Source organism: Megascapheus bottae, chromosome 20 (genome assembly GCF_031878675.1).
Source record: "Megascapheus bottae isolate mThoBot1 chromosome 20, mThoBot2.hap1, whole genome shotgun sequence".
Lineage (NCBI taxonomy): Eukaryota > Metazoa > Chordata > Mammalia > Rodentia > Geomyidae > Megascapheus > Megascapheus bottae.
In genome coordinates this window covers 16,004,680-16,018,568 of record NC_143528.1, presented here as the reverse complement: position 1 = coordinate 16,018,568, position 13,889 = coordinate 16,004,680, and the positions used below count along the sequence as shown (strand labels likewise).

General features: G+C 40.2%; 1 protein-coding gene across 2 annotated transcripts in view; it reads left to right on the top strand.

Annotated features, from left to right (window-relative positions):
- The window catches only part of Mtmr7 (myotubularin related protein 7), an 81,401-nt gene extending 70,006 nt beyond the window's left edge, over window positions 1-11,395 (top strand). For both annotated transcript variants that reach the window (XM_090354005.1, XM_090354006.1), the window contains exons 10-14: window positions 481-530; window positions 1,283-1,483; window positions 8,324-8,464; window positions 9,714-9,840; window positions 10,671-11,395. In XM_090354005.1, the coding sequence (XP_090210131.1) occupies window positions 481-530; window positions 1,283-1,483; window positions 8,324-8,464; window positions 9,714-9,840; window positions 10,671-11,033 (882 nt within the window). In that variant the 3' untranslated portion in view covers window positions 11,034-11,395. The remainder of the gene's footprint in view (window positions 1-480; window positions 531-1,282; window positions 1,484-8,323; window positions 8,465-9,713; window positions 9,841-10,670) is intronic.
- The last annotated feature ends 2,494 nt before the right edge of the window (window positions 11,396-13,889 follow it).

Genomic DNA, 13,889 nt, shown 5'->3' with positions numbered 1-13,889 from the left:
TAAATTTCACTTTAGAAAAGTGTGTAGTAAAGCTAATAGAAAACATTCCTATTTCTCACTGAAAGACTGGGGTTTTAGTTTATATAGAGGCAGTATCACGTGGCAGTTAGGAGACAAGGTTTGCAACATAAGACCCAAATGGCATCCACTGCTTTGTGATATCATGATCTCAGGCAAATATTCAATCCTTTGCTTTAGTCTGTTTTTATAAGGATAAGAACACCAGTCCCACAATTAAATATATGCAGCAAGATGAACAATGCCCTTTACTTGAGGAGCACTCATTGGGTGTGGGTATTAGTTTCATATATCTGTTCATATTTATTTTTCCATTCATAACCTTCAACTTTGCCCTGCCCTTCCCAACTTTGCTGGATAGTTCATTCTTCATCATTTGCAGCTTATCTATAGATACTGAGTTTTGGATGTTTGGTCTCATACTATTTGCTTCCCTTTGTAATATTATTTTTTCTTATGTAGGTACTGATTGAAAAGGACTGGATCTCCTTTGGTCATAAGTTTAATCACAGGTAAAAATCTAAACTGTTGTTCTGAATGTGACCCTCCTTCCTCAGACTTCCAAGTGTTAGACCTGAGGTCTATGCCACTATGCTAGGTCAATAATTCTGCCTGAAAAATGAAAAATTAAAAGCCCGGCATCAGTGACTCATACTTGTAATCCTAACTACTCAGGAGGCTGAAATCTAATGATCATGGTTCCGAGCCAGCCCAGGCAGCCTGTGAGACTCTTAAATTAAGCATCAAAAGGTGGCTTAGATGGCAAAGTGAGCAAAAGAAGAGAGGGAAGGAAAGAAAGAGGGGGGAGACACACAGAGAGAGAGAGAGAGAGAGAGAGAGAGAGAGAGAGAGAGAGAGAGAGAGAGAGAGAGAGAGAGAGAGAGAGAGAGAGAACTCCAGTTAAGATCACAATATTATTTTCAATTGAGAGTTCTATATACTAGGCACTTAACATTTCTGAGGTAGAAGACCATATACAGAAAAAACAAACATAAAAATGACTGAAAAGAGACATAACTCAACTTAAAACTTCCCTTTTTCAAGTAAAGTCCTTTGAACTTTAGCCTTAGCATTAATATTCTTTTGTGTCCAGACCTTTAATATGAAGTTTGTTTTGAAATTGGAATTTAAAAGATAACATTTCCTACTTATTCATTCTGAGTTTGTAAGATGTATTTAAGTTTAGGGTTGGTTTTATTATTTCTACATTTATAGTTTTATATTAAAAAATTGACTATGAAATCTCAAATACTTTGTTTTGTAGATATGGAAATCTAGATGGTGACCCAAAAGAAATCTCTCCAGTAATTGACCAATTCATTGAGTGTGTATGGCAGTTAATGGAACAATTTCCCTGTGCCTTTGAGTTCAATGAGAGATTTTTGATTCACATTCAGCATCACATTTATTCCTGCCAATTTGGAAACTTCCTGTGTAACAGCCAAAAGGAGAGACAAGAACTCAAGTAAGTCTTTTGGTGTTTAATTGTTATCTAAAGTTTTTAAGAATTGAAAATTTTAGGTGGCTTTTCACAGTTTTGAAGGATCTTTCCTTCAGTCACATATTTATACTGGCAAACTGAAGTTCTTTTCTTGTTCCTGATAATTATTGCATAAGTGGCTGAAATGACATCAACACGTCAGAAATATGTACACGTTCATTTTCTTACAGTTTCTGCCAGACTGACACTCTTAATACACTGTCATTTACTGGCAACTTTATTTAAAGAAAGTAAATTTTGCATTTAAAAGGGAAAAATATACATTGGTCGATATTTTTTTGTGAGACAAAATTGTAAATATAACTGGAAAAGCAAATTTGAAACTCAGGCCACTAGAATTTTTTTGTTGTTATTATTTGGTTTTGAGGCTGTTGCTGTGTAGCCCAGTCTATCACAATCCTCTTGCCTCAAGGACTGGGCTTATAGGTATGTATCTCCATGTGTGCCTTGCAGCTCAAATCATTTTTAGTTTAAATTGTATGGGATTATTCAAGAGTAAAAGTAAAGACAACATAGCCTGAGATTTCAAATAAGTTATGGGCAAGAACAAAACATGCAGGGTACTGGTGGCTCATGCTTGTAATCCTAGCTGCTTAGGAGGCTAAGACCTGAGGATCGCAATTCAAAGCCAGCCTGGGCACTGAAGTTCTTGAGACCCTTATCTCCAATTAACCACCAGAAAACCAAAGGTGGCACTGTAGCTCAAGTGGTAGAGCACTAGCCTTGAGCTGAAAAGCCCAGGAACAGTGCCCAGGCCCAGAGCTCATGCTCCATGACCAATCTCCCCCCCCCCGCAAAAAACAAAAACAAAAACAAAAAAAAAACCATAACTAGGTGATTTAAGAAGTGCAAATGACAAATTTTTTTCCATAGAATTACTTTACAGATTATATATCATTAGACTTTGCCAGGGCCAGCCGGCAGCAAACCAGGGTTCGCAGATTGGGGTTCCTGAAATAGGGGGCAAGGACTAGGAAAAAATAGAAGAGAGACAGACACACCAGGTCCGGAATGTCTGCAGCCCAAGTAAAGACTGCCTAGTTTATTATCAACTCCCGCCTATATCCCTTCTTGAAACCAGGGAACTTCCAACTGTTACATTCATATGGTAAATCTCAGGTAATTTAAACAGAATAAGGCCATAAAACAATAAGACAATAAAGCCATGGTCTGATGCAAGTCAAGGTACAATTTGATTCTACTCTGGCTCCCAACATATCCCCCGTTTTTATTTTAAAAGAAACACAAGTGCAATTTTTACTCTTTCCTATACCTCTAATTATCCTGTCACATTTTCCAAAAATGACTTTGGTCCCTTCATCTAACAGAGATTGATGGGCGGAGATTCAGCTTCTGTGACTTCTTCAAGCTGACTCAGGGGCATTGTCTCTGTGCTTGACCAGGGACCTTAAGAAGCCTAGCCTGTATTATCAAGGGGTTGCAAGGATTAGATATCAGGAATAATAATTTACTCCAAACTAGAGATCATATTCAACATTTAACAACTGCACAAACCTTCTTTAGCTACAATAGTTTAGCTTAAAGGCATTTTCCTGATTGTCTGGGGAACTAAATCTCTGCAACCTTAAACAATGCTTTAGTTGTCAGATCTAAACAGATTAATAGAGACACAAGCCTCAGATCCACAAACTTTCCTGAATTTGTGGCTGGAGTCAAATCAAACTTTACTCAGTTAGAACTTTAAACTACCCACTATCACAGATGATTGACAAGTTCCTGCCCAGTTATGAAAGGCACGGGCATTAGTAAGGCATGCTTACAAACTATTCTATGACCTCCCGGCTCTGATTAATTTGAGTGGCCAAGCACAAGTGACTCTAAGATCTGACACCATCTCTGCCATCTAAGCAGAGGCTTTCGTGTCCCAGCAGTGTCTCTCCACACAGGGATAAACATGCCCTTGGCATTTCACTTTGTTGGTTGCTGTATTTGAACTCGGGGCCTGGGCACTGTCCCTCAGCTCTCCAGCTCTAGGCTAGCACCCTGCCACTGTGAGTCCCTAGCTTGGTGCTTGAGTGCTTCCCCCCAGCTTTTCAGCTCAGAGCTAGCACTCTGCCACTTCGAGCTCCAAAGCAACTCTGTCCCAACATCCTGCTGGCAGATTAGACACCACAGTCTCACAGGGACTTTGCTTTGCCCGGGCAGGCTCAAAGCTGCGGCTATCAGATCAATGAGTCCTACAAAAGACCATGTTACTCCAATTAAAGCAACAAGGTGGTCAACTCAGAAATAGTCAAAGCATGATCTTACCTGGAACCTGGTAAGAGCCAAAATTACATCTGAATAAGGGTTGCTGACCTTCTCCATGGGCCTGCTGGAGATTGCTATAAAGTAACTTACAAGAGTAAGCTGAAATAGCAATTAAGCAACCATTTTGATGGTCCTAATTTTCCTTGTTTCTTTTTTAGAAACAAAACTTTAGGACAACTTTACTTTTAAATTTTGTTCAGAAACCATTTCTACTTTTCTTTAACTTTTACACTTTTTAACTTAAACTCTTAACACTTTGGTCTTTATTTGCATTTGAAAAACCTTTAAGGCTAAAGGAATTCCCTTTGCCTCTAGAAGAGGCTTTTAAAATAGTGTGGGCCTAATATATGGCCTAGATACGTAAAAGGGGGGTGTTCTTGAACCTTTTCAGCTGCTATTATAAGGCCAAAGAGGCTCAGATCTTGCTTTAGTTGTCCAAAGGCTTGTCGTACGACAATAGGGTCAGAACAAGCTAACAAGATGTCGTCCATATAATGAACAATATAAACAGAAGAAAATTTTTCACAAGTGGAAGAAATGGCTCTAGCTACAAAACTTTGACATAAAGTTGGGCTGTTTGCCATGCCCTGTGGAAGCACAAGCCAGTGATATCGCTTCATGGGTTCTTTACAATTAACAGAGGGGACGCTGAAGGCAAAGCGCTTACAGTCTTGAGGCGCCAGGGGTATAGTATAGAAACAATCCTTCAAATCTATAATAATCTTATAAGTATCCTTTGGGATTGCCATGGGTGAAGGCAAGCCAGGCTGTAGGGCCCCCATCAGTTCCATAGTTGCATTTACCTTTTCAGATCCTGTAACAGCCTCCATTTACCTGACTTTTTCTTTATAACAAAAATTGGAGAATTCCATGGAGAGTTAGAAGGGGCCACATGTCCCAAGTCCAGCTGTTCCTGTACCAGCTGCTGTACTGCAATGATCTTTTCTAGTGAAAGAGGCCACTGTTCGACCCATACCGGTTCTTCAGAGAGCCAATTTATGGGATCAGCATGAGGGGCAGGACAAACAACAGCCCCCGTTAAAGAATATCCTAATCCTTGTCTCGGGGGGTGAGACTGGGGTTGGAGTGGCTCTGGCTCCCCCTGTGCTGCTCGGCCTAGTCCCCTAAAGGGGAGGAGGCCTTGATCCAGTAACTGCTTAGTGACCGCAGCACTAGGACTAAACATATACACTCCCATTTTTTCCATGATATCACGACCCCATAAATTAATTGGCAGATGATCCAAGACAAATGGCTGAAAATGACCAGGGTGCCCTTCCTCATCTCTCCAAACAAGGATCGCACTGCTCTGCTGTGGGTCAGTTGCTTGCCCAACCCCCTGTAGGGAAGTCATAGAGGTTGTCAGGGGCCATTGGGCTGGCCAATGTTTTTTAGATATCACAGACACATCTGCTCCAGTGTCTAATATTCCTTTAAAGGGCTTTTCTTGTATAAATATAGTCATCTCAGGCCTCTCTTGTTTTATGCTTTGTACCCAATAGATATCAGAAGATCTAAATCCTCTCTGTCCACATGGGGAATTAGCAGTCTCCCCGGGAGGTAAAGGCACAAGTATTAGTTGTGCTAATTTTTGACGGGCTGGGATCGATACCACGTGTTTCGGGGCAGAGGCCATAACTTTGATTTCTCCAGTAAAATCCTGGTCAGTTTTGCCAGGTGTAATCTGTATCCCTTTAAGGGCTGAGCTACTTCGCCCTAACAGCAATCCAGCCACTCCCGGGGGAAGGGGGTCGAAGACCCCCGTGGGGAGAGCTTGCGTCCCCATCTCTGGGGTCAATACTGAGCAGGTGGAGGAACAGAGGTCCAATCCTGCACTGCCTGGGGTGGCACGGAGGAGGCTGGAGACTGATCTTGGGGGGTTGTTAGAAGATGCACTTGTGGCCGAGAAGAGGGAGGGACTGCCCCATGGTTTTGCGGGGCCAGGGGCTGGCCCCTTCTCCAGTTTCCCGAAAACAGGCGGCCATTGTGATTTGTTGCTGACTTGCAATCTTTAGCCCAGTGCTTCCCTTTACCACAGCGTGGACATGTGCCAGGTGATTTTTCTCTCTTTAACCTGGCCTGGCGTGGGCATTGCGTCATCCAATGTCCTATTTGTCCACAAGAAAAGCAACGCCCTGGGGGTCTAGCATCCCGAGAATGCCGCTGACCTCTATATTTTAGAAATTCAGTAACAGTCTTTCCTTGAGGAGCGGCGGCTAAAGTAAGGCCTTGTACATGGGAGGGTCCAATATCAGCACACAGTGAAATAAAGTCCGTGATTCCTCCCTTATTCCTATGGGGTCTGATAGCCGCCTGACAGGCGGCGTTGGCATTTTCATAGGCTATGTGTCTAACTATAATCTTCCTTGCGTTCTCATCTTGTACTAGGCGGTCTGCAGTTTCCATTAATTGAGACAAAAATTCTAGATAAGGTTCATTCAGTCCCTGTTTAACTTCTACTAGATTTTTTGTACGATTGTAATTGCGTAACCTTTTCCAAGCCTCTCTCGCCGCAGCATTTATTTGTAAATAGGCCTCCTTTGCATAACCCAATTGATCTTCGGTGTTTTATAGGTTCCCTCTCCTAACAACTGATCAAAAGTGTAAGGCAGGTTCTTAGACCTATTTGTTTCAATTTTAGCCCGACACTGTGCAGTGAACTCTGTCTCCCATAATAAGTACTCTCCTGCACTAAGGCATGCTCTGGCAAGCCGCTTCCAGTCATTTGGGCATGCAATACCAGCACAAGCGGCCTCCAATATTACTTGAGTAAAAGGGGCAGTTGGCCCATATTGGGAGCAGGCACTTTTTAAATCCTGTAATAGTTTAACAGGAACAGGTTGATGGTATACTTGTTCATCATGACCAACTAAACTAGGGAAGCATCAAGGCCCTGAAATATCTTCCCTTTCTCTAGCAGCCTGAACCAGGTTTAATTGCGATGCACTGTGCCTGGTTGTAGTGCCTGTTAAAAGGGACTTGTTGCTAGGGCCTTTAGGCTTGCCTAAAGGTTGAAAAAGGGATTGAGGCCGTAAGGCTGCAGCCGGAGGCGATGGGTGTGAGGGGTAAGGTTTAGAATCAGACACCATAGTGGCCTGAGGGTCATATTTCTTTCCTACTTCTGGGGGGGCTCTCTGCTCCATCCCCATTTTCGATAGAAGATGTAGGATTTCTTCTAACTTCTCCATCGTAGCCATCCGGCCCTCCATTGACTCATCATAACTTTCCTCCTTGATATTCAAATCTGAATTCTGATACTCAATATCTACTGGTTGTTCTCTTTTCAAGATCTCACTTAGACTCTCTTGGGCTGTGGCATATGGCTCAGCCTCAGGTTTTTCAGAAGGGTCCTTTAACTCATAAATTTCCCTTAATTTAAGATTAAGTTCAGCATTCTCATGTTGAGGATTTATGCATTCACTTACTAAATTCCATACATCAATAGCCTCTACTGGGGTCTTTTCGGGGCCATATACATTATAATATTCTTGAATTCTTTTTCCTATCCGCTGCCAGGTTTTTTGGAATTCCTCCTCTATAAACCTCGGGCATGCCTCCTCGACAAACTGTAGGAAGCTCTGAAGCACCCCTTTTTCCACCCATGTTCCGTGGGCTTCAAGTAGGCCTGTTAAGATCGGTACATATGACCTATGGCTATTAACTTGACCCATAATTTTTACTCCTGACTATACACTCTCTTAAGATCCTCTCTTAATAGTCCTACGATGTGTTACTCACCACAGGGGGGGGGGTCCTTCACCTTCGTCCCAGATTTTCAGGATCCCTGTTCGGGCTCCAGTTGCCCGGGCCAGCCGGCAGCAAACCAGGGTTCGCAGATTGGGGTTCCTGAAATAGGGGGCAAGGACTAGGAAAAAATAGAAGAGAGACAGACACACCGGGTCCAGGATGTCTGCAGCCCAAGTAAAGACTGCCTCGTTTATTGTCAACTCCCGCCTATATCCCTTCTTGAAACCAGGGAACTTCCAACTGTTACATTCATATGATAAATCTCAGGTAATTTAAACAGAATAAGGCCATAAAACAATAAGAAAATAAAGCCATGGTCTGATGCAAATCAAGGTACAATTTGATTCTACTCTGGCTCCCAACAAGACTTAATTCGAAAACTATCAGTTAATAACTAGCTAATGCAACTGTATCTGCTTACCTTGATTTTTCTACTTCAGTTATGGGGCTTTGGGAGAATATTATATCTCTCCATCCTTTACTTAGTATTTCCCCCAAAATGGATGTATCATGTAAGAATTCAGTGAAGATGAACGAGAGGAAGCACATGAAGCCCTTAGAACAGTATCTGGCAAAAAGTGTTGAGGAAGTATTTGGAGGAGGGAGAACTCAAGAAACTATAGAGATTTGTTGTTCCATGTTTTTAAATAAATACTCTGAATTTGGATTTCCAGGCCACCGAACAGGTCATTTGATTTTCAGTCAACTGTGATTAATATTTTTCCAGTTCTAACATTATACACCTATTCAGATTGATAATCTGAAGGCTTATTTTCTTTATAACAGAGTTCAAGAAAGAACATATTCCTTATGGTCTCACCTTTGGAAGAACCGAGCTGACTATGTGAATCCTCTGTTTCGAACTGACCAGGGTCAGACTCAGGGAAGTCTCCATCTCCCCATTGCTCCATGCAACTTCATGTATAAGTATGTAATCAGTTTCTCTTTGGAAAACAAATTAGATTGTACACAGTGGAATGGGAGACCCAGGTGGCCTCCTACAGGTCCTACTTGGTATATTCTAGATGTATGCTGTATTTTATTCTTTTATGATATGGAAAAATGAGTCAGAGGTCAGCAAGACAACACAACAGAAAAACAAATGGTATTTCTCCCTACTCTGTTGGCTCACAGTGGCATTTTTTTTCCTCTGTAGAATTTATTTCTAGGGATGCTTTTGTTTTTACTTTTGTTGGTATTATTTCTCTAGAATTTGTAATACAAAAAAAAGCTTTCATAGGGGGCCGGGAGTTTGGCCTAGTGGTAGTGCTTGCCTAACATGCATGAATACCTGGGTTCGAGCCAAGGCTCAAGTGGTAGAGCTCTAGCCTTGAGAAAGTCCAAGGACAGTGCTCAGGCCCTAAGCTCAAGCCCAGGACTGGCCAAAAAAAAAAAAAAAAAGCTTTCATAGCTCATGATAAACTTTTTAGAGGAATTGAGACACACTTCAATTGCAGCTTATTTTTAACTAATAGTCAGCGCATTTTTATTGAGGATCAAGCACAATTCTAGGCGCTGGGTAACTCTTAAGTGCCTGCTACTGAAGTACTTTGCCTTTTTAAATGACTAAAAGCAAGCAGGTCTAAGAATATCCCTATGATGCCATTTATTATTATTTGCATTTAGTATGCTTTACTGTATAGGAAAAGAGGGGAACAATTATCTTATTCACAAGTCAGTTTAAAAACTAAGCCATTATCTAAAATAGTGACATGATAAAGTGGTAACATGTGCTACACATCAATCTATTATAGAAATAGATGCCTTTTTTTTAAGTTAGTGCCGGTCATGGGGCTTGAACTCAGGGACTGGATACTGTCCTGAGCTTTTGTGCTTAAGGCCAGCCCTCTATCACTTGAGCCAGAGCTGTACTTTTGTTTTTTTGCTAAGTGTCTCACCAACTTTCTTGCCAAGGTTGGCTCAAACCATAATCCCCAGACCTCAACCTCCTGAGTAGCTAGGGTTAGAGGCATGAGACACTAATGCCAACTTTATGTGCCTTCTAATTCAATATTATCTATATAGTCTTCAAGAATTTGCTCTTCTCTAGAAGTATAGATTTTTCCCAAATAACATATCTACTTGACATTTCTACCTTAAGAAATTGTTTTTTCAAGCCTATAATTTGCGTTGGATTATTCTTGAGGAGGTGGTGATAATATGTCTGCCTTCCCAGGTTTTGGAGTGGAATGTATAACCGCTTTGAAAAGGGGATGCAGCCTCGACAGTCAGTCACAGACTACCTCATGGCAGTAAAGGAAGAGTCGCAGCAGTTGGAGGAAGAACTGGAGTCCCTAGAAGAAGTAAGACCCTCTTGTAATTGTTAGTCTTATTTTTCCATGTTTATTTCTTAAACAGTCTTCTATGAAAGCTTCGAGATCTGACACACACAGAGGCCATTCAGGCTTTTGGCTTGCTGTACTACTTGCCTAATGGTCAGTGCTACTCTTATTGGAGAGTACCAAAATGGCTTATAGAGAAAGCACGGAAAGGTAAAAAAGTAAAATTAACTTTCACATGTAGTAAAGATCCACTAATCCACTTTTTTTTTTTGACAGTTCTGGGCTTGAGCTCAGGGCCTGAGCACTGTCCTTGGACTTTCTCAAGGCTAGAGCTCTACCACTTGAGCCTCAGCACTATTTCTGGCTTTTTTCTATGTATGTGGTACCGAGGAATCAAACCCGGGTCTTCATGCATGCTAGGCAAGCACTTTAACCACTAGGCCAAACTCCCGGCCCCACTAATCCACTTTTAACAATTATGTAATATTCTGTTTATATATGTGATAGCAGTTGAAGCTGCCTAATCCATAAAGTCTAGGTTTGAATCACATCTGCTTGTTCCTGTGTCCTTAACATTATACCTTCATGACATAATGAATACTAAAGAAATTCAATTTTTTTTGTCAGTCCTGCGGCTTGAACTCAGGGCTTGAGCATTGTCTTGGGCTTTTTCAAGGCTAGTGCTCTACCACTTGAGCCACAGCACTACATTCTGACTTTTTCTGTGTATGTGGTACCAAAGAATGGAACCCAGGGCTTCATGCATGCTAGGCAAGCACTCCACCACTAGGCCACACTCTCCAGCCCCGATAAATACTAATTTTTCCTTACAATTGTTACTTCTTTTTTAGAGGCTGGAAAAGATCCAGAAAGTCCAGTTGAATGGCACTAAAGTAAAGAGTAAGCCAAGTGAGCCCAGCAAACACTCCGGGTTTTCTACCTCAGATAACAGCTTGGCCAACACACCCCAGGACTACAGTGGGAATATGAAATCATTTCCATCCAGGAGCCCTTCCCAGGGAGATGAAGATTCAGCCCTCATTCTAACTCAAGACAATTTGAAGAGCTCGGATCCCGATCTGTCGGTGAACAGTGATCAAGAGTCAGGGGTGGAGGATTTGAGCTGTCGGTCTCCCAGTGGTGGTGAGTGCGCACCAAGTGAAGACAGCGGTAAGGACCGGGATTCTGACGAAGCTGTGTTTCTTACTGCCTGAACTTTCTTTTGGGAGTTCCAAAGTAAAGAACATATAGAAACACTACCAAAAATAAGGGAACTGTGCAATCTCACTTAAAAGTAACTCAAGAAATGGTTTGTGTCATCAAGAATTACAAAATGCAGCTATGAAATTGGAGGAAAATAAATCCAACTTGTAATGTTTTCAGATGCTGAGCAACAGAAGTATCCATTTTTGTCTTCTCATCAAATACATGGAAGATTGCTCACTGTTTTGAAGCTCTTTTTAGACTGTGAAAATTATCATTACAAAGCCATTACATCGATCACCACTTATCAATAGAAATCTTCCTTGCCATGGCATGCATCTACTCAGATCCCACCCCCTTTCTTCAAACTCTATGGGTTTCACTTCAACATATCATTTTTCTAAAAATTTTGACATTACCTTTCCATTTCATTCTACAAATTAGGTATATTGTTGAGAATATATACTTTTTAGTTACTAGATATATTCCTAACGAGCTTTGAATGTCTTAAAGCATAGTCTTCAGGTATATTCTTCAGGTATAATAATCACTTTTAACTTTTCCTTAGGTAATACATTTTTAATTATTGTTTTGTTGCCTTTCTCTGGAATCTGTTTCTCCTCATCACTTAAAAAATAAAATTTATAACTCAGTGTTTCTCTAAAGTGGGTTTTAATAGCTAATAAGGTAGAAGCAAGATGAGTTTTCTGGGTCTTCCACCTGAATTCAGATCATATGAACTTTCTTAACCTTTTACTGCTGTTACAGAGGCTACATCATAAAGACCTTATGAGCAAACTGATAGCCTGATCCCAAAGTACAACACTGTACAGTCAGTGAGGTAAACATCACCAAGGGAAAAATCCCAGTTAGGAAACAGAGAATCTGGTTGTCATGAGTATTTAGCAATGTAAATTACAGCATATGTCACTTTTGAAATTATTTAACTGGTTAATATTTTGATTAACATTAATACCAACTAATGACTGCAGACTAGTAAATGTCAGTACTGAAAGTTTTTGCTTTGTTAAAATGCACATTTAAACAGAATTATTTGTTGTCTTACACTTTCAAAAAACAGAGCTTGTAGCTGGGTGCCCAGGCTCATGCCTGTAATCCTAGCTACTCAAGAGGCTGAGATCTGAGGATCATGGTTCAAAGCCAGCCTGGGCACTAAAGTACAGGAACCTCTTATCTCCAATTAATCAACAGAAAACAGGGAAATGGGGCTGTGGTTCAAAGGGGTAGGGTGGTAGCCTTGAGCTGAAGAGCTCAGGGACAACACCCAGTCCCACAGTTCAAGCCCCATGACCCAAAAAAGAACAAAAACAAAAACAAAAAAATAGAACGTGTGGCCTAAATTCTTTATGTAAAAAAGTTAGAGAAATGCTCCTATGTTTGAAGAGACTGTACTCATGCTCCATGGTTTTGAAACAGTACATTGTAGAATATAAAGGAATTAAACTTAATTTGTATAATTTATATTAGTATTTTAAATAGGTGGAAAATTATAGATCAATGTGTTAAATTTTCCTGAAATATGGCCAAGGTAAAGAGAAAGGGTAAGACAGTCACAATACTCAACTATTTAGAGTAGTGAGTGATATGTGTGAACAAAACAATTTAGCATAATTATAATTGTGTTGTTCATCCTATTTAAGAATAATTTGAATATATGAAAATCTGTAATATAGCAGCACTACTAATATAAAACACAAAGCAAGTATAATTCCATTAAAATATAAAATCTGAGCATTTTCGGTCTGAAAAGTTCCCAAATTAAGTACAAGGAATTTTTTTTTCTGTGTAATATATTGTATGCAAGAGGGATTACATGGCTAATAAATACTTAGGAAATAGTAACAATAGTAGCAATGGCTTTTACATTTTGTAACGATTCATGTCATGCCACATTTTGTAGCTAGTCACTCACAGAAACTTTGATGCACAATAAGATCAGAACGCTACTTTTTCCCCTAGTGGGCAATGTAAGTCTACAGAAAAATTAATTATTTATAAACAGGCCAGGTGTTCATTGGCTATGTTGGCTATATGCTTGACATCCATCCTAGCTATGCAGGAAGCATAAATAGGATCATTGTGTAGGTAAGAAAGTATAGGACCCTATCCTCAAATTAGTTAAAGCTAAAGGGTAGGGCTGTGGCTCAAAGAGAGTACCTGCGTACCTGCCTACCAAGCTCAAGTTCAACTGTCAGTACTTAAACCAACACACACACACACACACACACACACACACACACACACACACACACACACACACACACCTTACATACCAAGACTATACATGATTTAGAAAACAAAATAGTATATTTGATATTAATTTTTTTTTGGTCAGTCATGGGTCTTGATCTGTTCAGCTCAAGGCTAGTATTCCACCACTTGAACCACAGTGCCACTCCCATGATATGTAAATTTTAACTTTAATGTGACACCAAGCCACATAATGCTTTTGTTCATCTACTATAATTTAATGCTGAAATAGGCATAAAAGGTGACATCGCTCTCCACTGTGCTTTCACAGTACTTGGGAAGAGTACTGCCAATCCAACAAGACTAAAGTTTCAACACTACATCTTCATTTCAAATCAAAATTCAATTGGGAAGTATTTTGATATCTAGAGAATATGAAAATAAACTAACATAACTGATTCAAGGCATATTACAAACTAGTAATATTTAGTGATAAGATAAACCGTCTAAAGTAGCTAAGAATTTTGATCATGATTGAGCAAATACAAGTAAAGTTGAATTCTTATATCATGAAGAAAAGAAAAAGAGGAAACCCTGAAATAAAATTTTATTCTTTCAGAGCATATGATTAATTTCTATATATGAGCTGACTTTGA